This window comes from Pelophylax lessonae (assembly GCF_965119305.1).
Source record: "Pelophylax lessonae genome assembly, chromosome: 2".
NCBI classification, from domain to species: Eukaryota; Metazoa; Chordata; class Amphibia; order Anura; family Ranidae; genus Pelophylax; species Pelophylax lessonae.
The window spans coordinates 152496453-152513268 of NC_138769.1; the positions used below are offsets into that span (position 1 = coordinate 152496453).

Here is a 16816-nt window from a genome sequence, read left to right on the forward strand (position 1 = left end):
GAACAGGCCACTTTTTAAGAAGGGACTCTAAAAAAAAAAAAAAATAAATAAAAAAACATAGAAGAGAGGAGGAAGATTTGGAGCAGCTCCTGCCCTTCAGACAGGGTACTTAGAAGTCCCATTAAAAACTAGTACCATCGGATGTAAACCTGGAGCAGCAGGGGCCAGCCTAAAGAACACTGAATAAAGGGAGTCACACTCCTCCAGGACAGGACCTGAAAGAGTACAGCTTCCACATAGTTTCTGCAAACAGTAAGGCCTTCTGCACACTGGATGTTATAAAAATGCCAGTAGCATTAGCTGTAGAAAGCTGTAGAATGAGTTTTGCAGCATTTTTGTAGCTGTAGAGTTTTTTTAGCAAAACTATATTCCCACAGAAGTTCCCAGTTAGAGCGTTTTTTTACAGTTAAACTCCTCTCAAATCCCACTAGTTCTGGGTATACCAGCCACAAAACACACCTGCGAAAAAACACAGGTAACAGCCTATGTGTGCATTAACACATAGGACAACATGCTAGGGAGTTTATTGGCTGCAGAAAAAAAACTGCCAAAGCCAAAAACGGCAGCTGTAAAAACATCCAGTGTGCACGAAACCTAAAACTGAGGATATTGCAAGTTGTGCATAAAAAAGCAATTCATAAAATATAGGGTGCAAGCTTGCTCTTCCTTTGATGTGCAAAGCACTAAGCTGGCAGGTGAAAAGACTGAAAAATGCAAAGCAAGGGGATTGCAATGAGATTAGAGTTCATTTATGTCCACTGAGAAGCTTATCTTATCTCTCTTTTAATTGTGTATCTACACCACTTCAGTTTTATATAGCAGGCACACAAAACAACTAGTTTGCAACATCAGGGTTTTTTTTTTTGGTTTATGGATAAAAGATAATCATTTATGACCCAAACGGACAAATCACGTTTCATATGCTGATTAAATGAGAACTGAAAAAAAAAAAAAAAAAAGAAGTGTATGCAGGATGCCATTGCTTACATTCTGCTGAAAAAAGGACTGCCTGGTCATAGATTTTGAATGTTGAAGCTACTGGACCATCATGGGCTGAAAATAGGGTTATCAGCATTTTGCAGATAGGAAAAAAAAAAAAAAAGCGCAGATGCCGGCCACCGGAAAAACGCATGCGTTAGTAGCACATAATACACACAATAACATTTGTTAGGCCAGCTGTAATATCACAGTCCCACCATAAGCCGCTGATCACCGCCATTAAAAAAAAATTAAAATAAAATCAGTATTATACTGTATACCATAGATTGTAGACGCTACAACTTTCACACAAATTAATATATACTTATTGGGGTTTTTGTTTTTTTTAAACCAGAGAAATGTAGCAGAATACATTTTTGCCTAAAATGTATGAAGAAATTAGATTTAAAAAAAAAAAGTTCTCATTGGATAGGTTTATGGCAGAAAGTAAAACATATTGGGCATTTTTCCAAAAGTTATTTAAATAATAAAAAAAATAACATTATTATTAATAAAAAAATAGAAATAAAAAAATACAAAAAAACATGGGGGCAGAACAAGTTTGATCATTGGAGGACAGCAGGCTGAGTTCCCAGCACATCTAGAGAACTGACCACAGTGTGTCCTCCTGCTTGGTGTGGTCAGTTTGTATTAGGAAAGCAGATGGACTGGCAGGAACACCAGGGATTTTACACAAAGGAAGCAATACAAAGAACAGGATTCTTTTTCACATAAGTACATGGTACAGCAGGCACATATCAGGAATATGAAGGATTGGTTTTACATACTCTCTAAAAAAGACTCATGTGTACAGTATACCATCCATTAAATTATAGTTTTCAGAATTGGATGTGTCCCTGTCTGACAGCTCATTCAATACAGCCGGCACTGTCTGCCTCAGTTCTCCACCTATCGTAATGACATCACGGACACTCCCATTTGATGTGTTGCATTGTGATTGGATTTACTCACTCAGATAGGATAGAGATCTCAGAGGAAGTCCATTTCCTCTATTATTCACAAATGTGTAAAGTGTCAAAAATTGCGAGGAAGGCACCAACAGCAAATGGCAAAGCTCCCAGCTGACAGATAAAGCACAGAACCACCTTCACAAAATGACAGTGGAAAACGGTTCAGGACCTTGCCAAAGTCTTCTGGAGTCATTGGGAAAAGGAGTACCTTTGCTGCACAAGTTTTTTTTATTTAGGAAAATTTGGTGGTACAGGAGAATATTGTACATCAAAAAAAAATAAAAATTAAATCATTGTAAACATGTAATCCAAAAAAGGTACAGAAAGAGATAAGAAGAAACCTTTTGGTACAGAACAGTAAAACATGTAATATAACTGAAATAGGTATATTTTTAAATGCATAAGTAACATAATACAGTTGTGTTGGATGAATATCCTACTTCTTCAATAGGATTTTCTGACATGTAGGATAATCTAAGGGTTGAAATATAATTTCAGCATGTTTAACCTAGCATGTTAAAAATCCAATTTTTTGTTATAGAATTGAGTATAATTACATAGTGTGTGTAATATTTTTTCCAAAAGGCTGATTGTAATCTGGCTTGCTTTCAATTCTGTAAATCGGGAATAAAAAGGATTTCTAGTAGAGAGCAATTAGCCATTGTATGGCTACACTTATTGTATGGATAAGTCCCATATGTGGAGTGGAGATACCCGTGATGGATGTGAATAATAGACATTTAGTTAGGGAAAGATTTATGGGATTGCCAGAAATAGTTGAAGCAAGATATTCGATGCCAAATATGAGAAATTTTTCAAGGTCATGAAAAATGGCAAACTAGCAAACCCAATTTACAAGTGGGCGAAATAGTTCTCTTGAAAGAAAAGTATGACCACCACAACCATTGGCTTATGTGTCTTATTACAAAGACTGTGCCAAGTAAAGGCCCGTACACACGTACCGATCGTCGGCATACAAACGTCGGTGGACGAAGGATCTGCCGATTGTACGCGTGTTAGTATGGTGCCTCCGACAGATGTCTGCGCACAATCCGCGGACAAAAGTCTTTCGTGCAAACATGAAAATATTTGTATGCCGACACCAGAACGGACGATTGTTCGCCTGTCAGTACACAATTCGGCCGACAGACCGCAGATTTGCAAGACTGGGCATGCTCAGAAAATAGAAAACACAGGGAAAGTTAACCATTACATGACATCACTTCTGCAGTCGGCGGACAAAATTCTTGTGCTGTCTTTGCACTTTTCAGCAGACACCGACATCCCGGGGAGAAAAGAGGAACATTTGTAAGCCGACCATCGGTACGTGTGTACGGGGCTTTATGATGGAAAGATTCAGAAAGTAGGAGGTCAAGGTAAGTAAGGATCGATCAGTGTGACTATTTCAGGCCTATCAACAAACTACCACTTTTGCCAAAAGGAAGAGGACTGGTCTTCTACACCAACGACTTGATTCAAAAGGGAGGTAGTAAGAAGGAATGGTGCACGGTGCTGCCTTGCCCTCTGAAGATACACTCAAACTGTCTTCTGTGAGATATTAAGAGACACTAGACCTTTCTTTTAAAGGGAAGTATGTGGTTGGGAAAAACAAAACAATTATACTCACCTTGGTGATCGATGCTGCATCTGTCCCCCGCCAGCTCTGCACTGAGAACTGAGCGATCAAGCACCGTTGATCGCTCAGTTCTCCCCTCTGCTCTGCCTCTTCAGCATTCACCGTTGCCTGGTCTAGGGGGGGGGGGGGTGCTGGAGTGGGCTGCGCACTACCAGATTTCAGTTGTGCCCCTCCCCCATAGACATTGAGCCTGGCCTGCTAAGCTCCTCTCCCCATCCACGCACTCAAGGCTGGGACAGGGCGCGGAAGCAGCCTAATGCAGTAAAATAAAAGGTCTGGAGAGACGCGACAGCAGCACAGAGGAGAGAATCAAGGGGGAGGTGCGGGTTGTGCTGTGTTCTCCCCCTTCCCTTCCTTCTCCTCTATACTCTGCTTCCCTTCCTTCTCCTCCATAGTGTAAATGTCACTGGATCAGGCTTATATTGGACTGTAAAAAGTTTGTTTACGGCCCCCTACCCTCAAACAGTATGTGTACAGTCCAAACTAGTGATCCTGTGCTATGGAAGAGAGTAGTTATGAGAGGAGGGGGGGGGGGTGCAACTTACAGGTAGTGAAATTTTTACTTTGAACACAATATGTACACTGCCCTGCAGATCCTTATCCTCTGCCCTGCTGATTCCTGTTCTCTACCCATGTGACCCCCCCCCCCCCATCTCCTCTGCCCTGTTTACCCCTATACACTGCCCTGATAGCTCCTGCTCTCCACCCGGCTGACCCCTTTCATTTACTCTGCTGACCCATGTCCCCTGCCCTGTCAATGTCACCGTCTACAAATGCTACTGAGATTGTAAGTTACAGCTATCTTAGCAAAACAGGACCAGTTATAAGTATAACACATTCAAGGCTTAGAATGGGGAAGCAGAACATTGGTGGTTGCTGACAATGTGGTTATTTTGACAAGGACAGTGTGAGATTCAGCTTTAAATGAAGAGCTTTCAAAGAATTTATGAAATTGGTTATGATTCCGCGCTACGGTAGGACCAAAATGGCTGCTGCTTACCTCACATACATCTCACAAAGAGGGATATAGGAATGAATAAATATAGGGAAGAGGTATAGGTGGCACTGCCTATATAGTGTGTGCAATCCTCATGGAAAAAGATACCAAAAAATGTGAAAAAAAAAAAAAAAAATTATAATATATATATATATATATATATATATATATATATATATATATATATATATATATATATATATATATATATATATATATATATATATATATATATATATAAATATAAATAAATAAGCTATACCTTTACACAAACCTCATATGAAAAAACATTAAAGTGAAAGTACAGCCTAATATCTTAAATTTTCCCCTACACTCAATAATTTAAGCGGAGTTCAGCCTTATGTGCCAAAATGAAAAAATGCCAGTTTTTCTCCCTTTATTTTGCAGTTTTCAGTGCCATCACAAGACTTCAATTCCTCTTCCTGCTGAGTCCAAGAGCAGCAAGTGGGTGTGGTTACTGAAAGCTAATGACATCACTTCCAGGGAGGGACATTGTTCCTGTGTTGCCAGTAGGCGTATACAGAATGGGAGGAGCTGATCATAGGTTCCCGCCCAGTGTTCTCTCATCAGTAAGGATGCATTTTACATCCTAATTCATGAGAAAAGGAAGTAATAAAAAAGACCCATCCACACATGACACGGGGGGGGGGGGGGCACATATACAGTAAAGCTGTGCTTGGCTTTGAGTGAAGACTACCATAGGAGGAAGAACAGTCAGTGGCGGCTGGTGCTCTGAGGTCTCAGCTCACCGTCTACGTTTTCACCAGTGCGACTAATCAATGTCCTGTTTCCATCTATGCAAATTTGAAAATCAGCGACCTTGGGGGGGGGGAAAAAAAAAAAAAAAAAAAAAAAAAAAAAAAAAAAAAAAAAAAAAAAAAAGGTACCTGCACTACTTTGATGCAACTTTTGATGAGACTTTGATTCAACTTTACACTCTCTGGATCAAAGTCGCATCAAAGTCGCCTTCGAAAACCGATATAGTGGAAAAGTAGACTGAAAGCTCTGTTTCCACTAGTGTGACTTGTCCTGTGACTTTGGGCAACACAAAGTTGCATGACAAGTTACAGCCCATTGATTTCAATGGCACCCATTCCCATCTATGCGACTTTGAAAATCAGTGACCTGAAAAAAGGTACCTGCACTACTTGTTTTCAAACATTTGATGAGACTTTGATCCTGAGAGCATAAAGCTGGACCAACGCTGCACTCAAAGTCGCACTGTAGCCTGGTGGCTACTTTTCACTAGTGCGACTTCTAAGTTGGGTGATTTACAGCGCGACTGAGTGCAGCTTTGATCCAACTTTACACTGTCAGGATCAAAATAGTACAGGCACCTTTTCAAAGTGGCAAAGATGGGAACGGGTGCCTTTGAAATCAACAGGCTGTGACTTGTCATGAGACTGTGTCCAAAGTTGCACTAGTGGAAATGGATCTCTCTATCAACTAGCGAATAATCTGTTTTGTGGGCATCATCCACTTTACTACTAATATTTTACACTTGTACATAAATGAACCCTTTCCCCTGCTGAAACAGGCACAATCATAATACCTGCCATACATGCCTTGAATTCTAGTCAATTCCAGACAAATAAGCTAAAATTAGTGCCATAGGTGGCTCTGTCAGCCAAGTTCAACAAAAGTAAATTTTTCAATCTACTTTTGTTGAAGGAGCCAGATGGAAAATGGTCAGCCAAATGATGCTTGCATCCAACCAGATGCAGTTGCTGTTTGGGTAGCCAACAGGAAAGCTTCCTTTACACTGTTTAGCATGGATGGAGGAATTTATATGTGTATGGCTAGCCTTACACAGTAAAAGCACGTCCATCTACAACAACAGATTGAGGTGTCTCAAACTGCTGCTATCAGACATATCTACATCAAACGAAGGCTGACAATTTAGTTTAACCACTTTATGTCCAGCCGCCGCAGATGTACTGTACATGTACGGCGCTCGCCTGGGAGGAGCTAGGGAGCAATTGCACGCCTCCCACCCATCATCGGGGAAGCTGGCGCGAGTGTCAGGTGGCTCTGATGGCTGCCTGACACCAGTGATCTCTCCCCACTGACAGAGAAGGACGGACAGTTGATGTAAACACAGCCGTCTGTCCTTCTCCCTGACATGATCACAGAGACCATGCGATCCTGCTACATAGGCTCGCATGCCTCAATGATCATCTCACAAGTCCAACCCCCCCACAGTTAGAATCACAATCGCAAAATAGGGCCTGGTCATTAACCACTTCCATACCAGGCCTATTTCGGACACTTTGTGTTTACAAGTTAAAACCAGTATTTTTTCCTAGAAAACTACTTAGAACCCCCAAACATTATATATATTTTTTTAGCAAAGACTCTGGAGAATAAAATGGCGGTCATTGCAATATTTTTTGTCACGCGGTATTTGCGCAGCGGTCTTTAAAACGCCATTTTTTTGGGAAAAATTACATATCACTGCATTTAAAAAATACTAAACAGTAAAGTTAGCCCATTTTTTTTGTATATTGTGAAAGATGATGTCATGCCGAGTAAATAGATACCCAACATGTTACGGTTTAAAATTGCGCCCCCCCGTGGGATGGCGACAGACTACGGTCAATAGAAATCTCAATAGGCGACACTTTAAATTTATTTAACGGTTACCAGTTTAGAGTTAGAGTGTAGCTCTTTTTTTTAAATTATTGCTCACGCTCTGGCGATCGCGGCGATACCTCACATGTGTGGTTTGAACAGCGATTTCATTCGCGGCTCGACTTCCGTATACGTTTTTTTTTGTGCGCGAGCTAACGGTGATGGGGGCGGCTAAATTTTTTTTTTTTCCCCATTTATTTTAATTTTTTTAACTTTATTACAGTTTTAAAAAAAAAATAAAAATCTGATCACTTTTATTGCTGTCACAAGCAATGTAAACATCCCTTGTGACAGCAATATGCAGTGACAGGTACTCTTTATGGAGGGATCGAGGGTCTAAAAGACCCTAGACCCCTCCACTACATTTCCCTGTATGCAAAACGCCGAAAACGGCATTTTTGCATACAGCCGTTTTCAAATTTGGCGCCGTTTTGCAGCACACTAACCCGGAAGTGACGTCATGGACGCCGCCTCCGGGTTACGTCATCGGAGACCCGATCGATGCCGTTTCCAGCATTCATCGGGACTCCATCCAGCCGGCAGACGCGCCGGCTGGGTGCTCGGGGCTCCCGGTGGGACGGGAGCCCAGGTAAAAGCCGCGGAAGGCGGCGGGAGGGGGTTACCCCCGGGTAACGATCGAGCGGCTCCCGAGCCGCATCGATCGGTACCGACAGAAAGCCGACCGTCGGCTTCAAACAACGGTACCGGGATGATGCCTCTAGCTAGAGGCATCATCCCGGTATAAAGCCGCAAAGTTTGGACGTCATATGACGTCCACCTAGGGGGAAGTGGTTAAGCAGCAAAATCTTCTGGTCTTAAAGTGGTTAAACCACTGCAAAGGATAGAAAAGGCTTTTCTGCATTTTATAATGGGCAGAAGAGGAAGCTCCAAATCTGAATTTTACATAGGAATATGCAAATAGGCTAAGATTTTGCAGTCACATAAATCTATTGTAAAACTTTAAGTATCAATTTATTACACTGAAAACACACAACCATTACCTTTATATTTGAAAATTTTATAAAAATCACTTCTAAGTAAACATCAGGTATTTTGTATGTAATTATATAAAACATCGAATGCCAGTGTATTGTTTGGCTAATTTGTATTAGTCACTTTTACCATTCTAGGAAGTAGAATAGCTGCCAACATTAAGGCAATTTATTTTACGTAGTCTTGACATGCCTGGAAAGGTGTGTGGGAATGCCAAAGAACATTGGTAAAGTGCCCAGCAAATCCTGGTTAAGCCTCTATCTAGAGCAAGCTTTTGGAGACTAAACATATGTAATTCTCAAAAGAGATGTAACAGATTTAGTAAGAAATAAATAAAAAAACAATAAATATGTCATGTAGCATCTCTGGTTTTAAGCAAAATCTGTTCAGTACTGTGAAGTCTGAAAGCAAGCCAGGGACAAACCGAATGCAGAGAATAATCAGGTAGTCACCTAGATGTGATGTGTCAAATGGCTGGAGACGGTTTCAAAAATAGCTGAGGGAGTGTCACTTATACATGACATGTTACTGGGCTACAATGAAACAAAATACCTAGAATGAGGACGATGCAGACACTCCCCAACAGGTTTCCCTCAGCTATGCAAGACAGGATAAACATGAAATGCTTGAAAGAATTAGATTTCTAGTAAATGTCTGCTGTCTCTGTTACTGCAAATGTCAAAATAGCTTTATTTCAACAGTCTTGAAAAAGGATAAATATTAATAGAAAGGAAAAAAAAAAAAATACTAAAATTAAAATGCGTCCTTCAGGCTCTCGCTACTGCTGGTCACTACAGTACTCTATATGTGGATATTGCATGTAATTATGGTATTCAATATATTCATTTTCTGTTCATAGCACTAAAATTTTCTATTTTTCTCTGGCCGCCTATGTAAAAGAGCCCCAATTAAATCAACTGTGGTGTTGCCCCAAGCTTTGGAGCTATTGGCAGGGTGAAATTTTGACTCCCAATGGAACCTTTGGCACAAACCTGGTACAGTATCTCACAAAAGTGAGTAAACCCCTCACATTTTTGTGAATATTTTATTCCATCTTTTCATGTGACAACACTGAAGAAATGACACTTTGCTACGATGTAAAAGTAGTGAGTGTACAGCTTGTATAACAGTGTAAATTTGCGGTCCCCTCAAAATAACTCACACATTAATGTCTAAACCACTGGCAACAAAAGTGAGTACACCCCTAAGTGACAATGTCCAAATTGGGGCCAAAGTGTCAATATTTTGTGAGGCCACCATTATTTTCCTGCACTGCCTTAACTCTCTTGGGCATGGAGTTGACCGGAGCTTCACAGATTGCCACTGGAGTCCTCTTCCACTCCTCCATGATGACATCACGGAGCTGGTGGATGTTAGAGACCTTGCGTCCACCTTCCATTTGAGGATGGCCCAGAGATGCTCAATAGGGATTAGGTCTGGAGACATGCTTGGCCAGTCCATCACCTTTACCCCTCCTCTTCTTTAGCAAGGCAGTGGTCGTGTTTGGGGTCATTATGTTAGAATACTGCCTTTTGGCTCGGTCTCTGAAGGGAGGGGATCATGCTCTGCTTCAGTATGTTACAGTACATGTTGGCATTCATGGTTCCCTCAATGAACTGTAGCTCCCTAGTGCCAACAGCACTTAAGCAGCCCCAGACCAGGACACACTTGTCTTTGTACTCCTCACCTGGTTGCCGCCACACACGCTTGACACCATCTGAACCAAATACATTTATCTTGGTCTCATCAGACCACAGGACATGGTTCCAGTAATCCATATCCTTAGTCTGCTTTCTTGCGCATCATCTTTAGAAGAGGCTTCCTTCTGGGATGACAGCAATGCAGACCATTTTGATGCAGTGTGCGGCGTATGGTCTGAGCACTGACAGACTGACCCCCCACCCCTTCAATCTCTGCAGCAATGCTGGCAGCACTCATTCGTCTATTTCCCAAAGACAACTTCTGGATATGACGCTGGGCATGTCCACTCAACTTCTTTGGTTGACAACGGCAAGGCCTATTTGGAGTGGAACCTGTCCTGTTAAACCGCTGTATGGTGTTGGCCACAGTGCTGCAGCTCAGTTTCAGGGTCTTGGCAATCTTCTTATAGCCTAGGCCATCTTTATGTAGAGCAACAATTCTTTTTTTCAGATCCTCAGACAGTTCTTTGCCATAAGGTGCCAAGTTGAAACTTCCAGCGACCAGTATGAGAGAGTGGGACCGATAACACAAAATTTACCACACCTGCTCCCCATTCACACCTGAGACCTTGTAACGCTAACGAATTACATGACACTGGGGAGGGAAAATGGCTAATAGGGCCCAATTTGGACATTTCCACTTAGGGATGTACTCCCTTTTGTTGCCAGCGGTTTAAACATTAATGGCTGTGTGTTGAGTTATTTTGAGAGGACAGCAAATTTACACTGCTATACAAGCTGCACACTCACTACTTTATATTGTAGCAAAGTGTCATTTCTTCAGTGTGGTCACATGAAAAGGTAATACATTTTTACAAAAATGTGAGGGGTGTACTCACTTTTGTGAGATACTGTAGCTGATACCAAACCATGCATCTTATATTTGATATTTTGACTTTTCCCCCTGATGATTACACATCACTTGCCATACTTCGATCTTCCTCTGTGGTCTGCAAAATGATAGCCTTAAGCCTTTTGAACACAAGAAGAATATCTGACAAATGGTCATCCAACTTTTTTTTTTGCATGCTAGTCTCATACCGAAAACGAATAGGTTCCTAAAGTTACGAAAATTCATGCACACCAGAATACAACTTTGGAAGGGATGTAAATTATTGTATTGCATTATATTGCATGCTTTCATTTCCAAGCACACATGGTCACGCGATTATTTTCATACAAATACCATACTAATTACATGAATATCGTTCATTCTGTTATCATATGAGAAACTTTTTCGTGTTTGTCCCTTCAGATATTTTCACATGAACGGTCATCATCGGCTCTCAAAAGCTGTGTACTAATGATCAGATTATCAGACGATTGTTCCGAATGCAGTATTTTTCATCCGATTTTCTCATGTGTACCAGGCATTGAAATGAGATTCCTCCACACTCCTCTTGGTGGACAAGTAGAAATGTGAAGTACACATTTTGTGAGACATGGATTATCTTTGCAATGCCATGTGAAAATTTGATAATATATGGTCTTGTTGGTCTTTTGGTGCAATAAACTGCCCCATTTTCATTGTACTTTCTTGATCTATCAAGTCGGATATTTGTGAAAACCTGCTGTCATATCTCATCAGGCATAGAGCTGTACCTTTAATTTCTCATTAACGCTAAGACCGCATTCACACTGCAGCGGCACAACTTCTGCACGAATTCGGGGGCGACCTGTGAAGTCCCGTGCACCGCGACTTCGGCGTGACTTGCACGGACTTCATATAATGAACGTCTATGCAAGTCGCTCCGAGGTCGCCCGAAGTAGTACAGGACCCTTTTTCCAAGTCGGAGCGACTTGTGTTGCTCCTATTAGAATGGGTCCTGTAGCACAGCATGGACCACGACTTGTCAGGCTGACAAGTCGCGGTAGTGTGAATGGAGCCTACCTGTATTTCTCTTTGGACATGCCCTGAAAGATTGTTTATTTTTATGGGAAAAAAAAAAAAAAATACCTTGAAAACAAATAAAACGTTTTCTGATTTACTTACAACAGTGTGATGGAACAGCAGCTCCCATGACTGATGCAGCTTTTGGTTCTGCAGCATATCCACAAAATCATGGATAAAATAGCCTGGAACAAAAATGCAAAGGGTTACTCGTAATGTTCTAAGGGAAGCAAATAACGCAATTTAATTTTTTCCTTGCACACTTTAGAAAAATTATGTTTACCATTATTTTCAGAATTTTGTTCAATTTTAGGCATAGATCCAGTTGGGAAGAAAAGAGAGCATTTGATCTAAGACCCCTTATCGGGCACTTATGAACTAGAATAGAACTGTGTTTACTATAAACTGTACACTTATTCCATCAATTCACTGCAATTAGCATTGCTCAAGCCAATCACTGAAGGAAAACAAAATGAGAACTGGAATATGTGGACCTGGTTTTAAGAGTATAGACTTCAGGCTGGTGATCCTTGTTGTGGTGGCAAGATATACCTTTAGAATAACTACTAGCGATTTTATAATAAGATGGCTTCTGAAACTTACCTAAACTTTTACTTCTCTTTAGGTTTAATGAACACATGTGATTGACACATCTGAGTGTTGAAACCTGTAGCCACAAAAGGATCATTGCATCCTAATGGGTATGTAGCACCTTCTTAGCTTTAAGAAAGGCTGCTAGGTAAATTTAGTCTGGGTCCACTGTAATCAGTGAAGCAGGGGTTGACTAGTTCGGGCTGCTCAGATTTTCACAGGCTGCTATTCTGCTACTTCCCCCTGTATTTTAGAAAGGTCTAGAATATAGAGGGAGGGAGGGCAGAGACTGCAGTCTGAATATTTATGGATCTTCAGCCAATCCCTGGGGAAGTGTGCCCAGAGGGAGGGAGAAGAGCCCCAAAATAGCCTGAGCCTAAGTGGCAAGGGGGATTGCAGAATGCCAGTGTATAACAGCATTCCAGGGTCCAGCCTTTAAGAAACCCCTGTCGAGGAGCCTTGTCCTCCTGGGTAGAAGCCAGGGAAGGAGTCCGTTGAAGACATCAAGGTCCCAGCTAGGCTAAGCAGGGGGGGGGGGGGTGAATAAATTCCACTCGTGCCAATGGATAAAAAAAGTGTGAATACAAATATGTTCTATGTGTATATAAATAAGTGATGAAGAGCAGCTGCTATTAACAGAAAACTAGATGCGTAGTAAAATTAGCATGCCTAGTGCACACTTCCCACAGCGCTTGCAACACTGAAAAAATTAAAATGGAATCAATCAACATATTTGATAAAAAAAAAAAAAAAAAAAAAAACTTGTAACCAATACACATTTAAATAAGTGAAGCAATATTAGTGCAAAGATGAAAATCCAAGAAGCTCATTAAAATTATATAAAGTGCATGTAAATTTAAGGTGCTTTGTGGAATCCGTGGTAGTTAAATAAAGTGCATAAAACATATAAAGTGCTCCGTTAGATTCAAAATGTAAGAAATAACTAGGCCGTCTGCCAGATTCCTTCCGAGTGGATGAATAGATAATAGATGAAAGACACCCCAAGTGTTAGGCCCCTTTCACACACGCTGTCAGTTTGTCAGTTTTTCATCCATCCGTTGACGGATGAAAAACGGACATCAATGCATCTCTATGTAAAAACGGATGACAACGGATGAAAGACGGATAACAACTGACGAAAAACTGATAACAACTGACGAAAAATGGATGACAACTGACGTAGTGTGAAAGGGGCCTTAGTGAGGTAGGTGGATTGCAGTGCTGAATCCTGATGCTGTTGTCAGTGCTGCAGTTTCTTTTCTCCTACAGCAAACGAGCCATTGATTCACGGAACAAGGAAGCAGCAGCATCGCTCTCGGGGAAGGCCTCTCCTTGGTCACGGTGACCACACAAGCCTTTTTTGAGCTTATTGCTATAAAGCAAGTAAAATCAACTACATCCAGTGAGTTGGCAATCCACCTACCTCAGTGACACTTGGGGTGTCTTTCATCTATTATCTATTCACCCACTTAGAAGGAATTTCTTACCTTTTGAATCTCATGGAGCACTTTAACGACCACGGACTACACAAAGCACTTTATAATTATAGGTGTATGCACTTTATATAAACGAAAAATATTGCTTCACTTATTTAAATGTGTATTGGTTACAAGTTTTTTATTAAATATTTTGATTAATTCCATTTAATTTTATCAGTGTTGCAAGCGCTGTGGGAAGTGTGCAATAGGCATGCTAATTTTACTAAACAATGGGCAGAAATAAACGAAGAGTATCCCAGGAATCCAAAGGGCGCAGGAGAGCCGGGAAGGAAGCTGTAGGAGAGAGCCCAAGTTGTCTAGAGGCTGAGTGAGTCTTCCATCTCCCTCATAGGGCAAAGCCTGGTGGATATCGGTAGGAGGCAACTGAGTACAAGACCCCATTGCTTTAGGGGTGACCGTGTAGTTCTTTAGTCTCTGGGAAGAGGACAGGCAACAGGCATCATAGAGATTCTGTGGGACCATTTGCTGGGGGAAGCACAACCAGAAGCATCCCAGTGCAAGCAAGCAGGGGTGCAATACAGTCGGGTGTCAAGAGTTGGACAAGTCCAGACAGAAAGTTAGCAGTCCTTAAGTTCTGTTCCAGTTAGTGTTCTGGGGTAGTCCAATGCTCCACATCCAAGTTCTCCCACAAAAAAAAAAAAAAAAAACATGAAAAAAAAAAAAATCCCTAGACTGATTCTTGAGCCAGAGAATGACTGCCAAAATGCTGTGTGCCTGGCTGTGTATGTGTGCTGAGTGGAGGAAATAGGCCCAAACTACTAGCGGCTCTATGGGAGGTGCACTACAGGTACTACAAAGCACCCCACTGCTCCAGCAACTACACCCATTACTCAGATGGCACTGCTTTTCCCTGTCAGTATCCAAGCTGAGCTCATCAGGGGTGTGAAAAGGGAAGCACAGAGTCTCCTTGAGTCTTCAGCCTCTTCTGCCCAGATTCAAGTTTTAGAGGACAGTGAGGAAATTAGGAAGATGCTTTAAAGCAGGTAGTAGTGGGAGCAGAAAGGACTTTAGCAAAGGAGAAAATAAAAAAGGGATGATTATGAGCCATCCCTAAAGGGACCCAAGGATGGCAAAGGAAAGTGAAAAAAGATGGATATGAGAAAGGTAACTTGTTACAATTGTGGAAAATCGGGACGGTTAAGGAGATTGCAAGGCATAAGCAAAGACATGTAGCACCACAGGGGGAGGGGTACTCACACAGTGAATAGGGAGAAGGTCAAGCAGTGTCTATGTGCCCTGTACAGGTATATAATCCAGGAGCTAAAGCCTGAATTAGGCTTATGTTTAAAGAACCACCTTTTGATCCAGGGGTGGACTGCAAACAATGATTAAACATGTCATACTTACTTGCTCTGTGTAAGAGTTTTGCACAGAGAAGCCCTGATCCTCCTTTTCTGGGGTCCCTCGCTGGAGCTCCTGGCTTCTCCCTCCCACCACATGTTCCACATAAATGTAAAATTAGAGTACCAGGTGGCTAGAATAGAAGGATATACTGAATACACTGAATGCCAAGTATCTTCTAAGTTACACCCTGAGACCATGACCATACCTATAATAGCAAGCCCCCGCACGTTAAACGTTTTGAATGGTACCAGCCTGAATGCAACTTGTAAAAAGGTTACCGGCCAATTTAAAGGCATGTCAATTGCTTTGAATGTGGTATGATTAACCCAACCCTCAACAGTGTGTTTGAGGTTTCACAGGAATAAAACTAAGAATGGGAATGATCACTCTAGGACCAGGAATTTGCTAGGTTTGTGGTTACCAGGCATACAGCTGGATCCCTGCATAGGCATGGCATCTGGAGTATGTACTGTGTGTGGCATTCCTGGTTCCTATGGGGAAAGATCATCAGGATGAGTGTAACCTATTGAAAGCTATGACATATCCCAAATACCTACTAAAATACAAGGCCCGGGTAAAAAGATAGATGATCACAACAGAAGAGAAGGTATGAGAAAGTTTTTCACCTGCTTCTAGGAGTATACTGATGCATATACTGATGAGCCCATGAACATTTATGATATTGTAAGTGTACATCTGTATGTCTAGTTTCTTTAATAAACCTGTTTAGAGCGTATTACGCTATCTGGGATCTTTCTGCTTATCTTCCTATATCGAGGAAAGGATACCTAAAGGGGGCCCAATCCATATTTACTAAACAGTACGAAGCCTTTTAGACCCCTAAGCCATACGGCCTAGGGGTCCACGCCTTCTGGTAAGTGGATTTACTTGGGGGGGGGGGGGGGGGGCGGGAGTGAACACCGGAATCACAGTTCACAAGAATTCACTTGGCTGTTCCAATTTTTGAGCACCAGTCACGCTTATTCACTGGACACTTGCTTATTCCACATATTGAAGTTTTTGTCCAATTTCATATATAGATTTTTTTTGCCACTGGGATATAATTTCACTTAATCACATGAAATAAGGGACGTTGTTTGGATTGTTCGTAAATATAATTATATTTTGGACACAGTTTCTTGGGTCACATAAGTATAAGGCCCCATTCACACTAGTGCGACTTGTCCCGCGATTTTGGACCACAAAAAAATCGGATGACAAGTCGTTTTCCATTATTTTCAATGAGCCCCATTCATATCAGTGCGTTTTGAAGTCGCACCGACTTCAAAGTAGTTCCTGCACTACTTTGCCACGATTTTAATGCGTTTTGAGGCATATAGCCTTGCCATTGCTTTCAAAATCGCACCACAAAATCGCTGTAAAATTGTGTAAAAGGGGCCTAAGGGTATGCACTGTCTATAGCGCTGTGTTTTTTGTTGCAAAGGTATGAGAATGGTTCCCTAGTTGGACAGGATGGCGAAAGAGTCCTACATCTACTAGCAGAAGAACAGCGACAAATCTAAACGGAATATGGGAGAAGCGACAGGCCTATAAATGTTGTACG

The 16816-nt window shown here is 41.5% G+C and overlaps 1 protein-coding gene across 1 annotated transcript in view; it reads right to left on the reverse strand.

Annotated features, from left to right (window-relative positions):
* Positions 1 to 16816, reverse strand: part of TLCD2 (TLC domain containing 2) — a 52969-nt gene that overhangs the window by 22973 nt on the left and 13180 nt on the right. The window contains exon 3 of the mRNA XM_082246235.1: positions 11921 to 12003. Within this exon, the coding sequence (XP_082102361.1) occupies positions 11921 to 12003 (83 nt within the window). The remainder of the gene's footprint in view (positions 1 to 11920; positions 12004 to 16816) is intronic.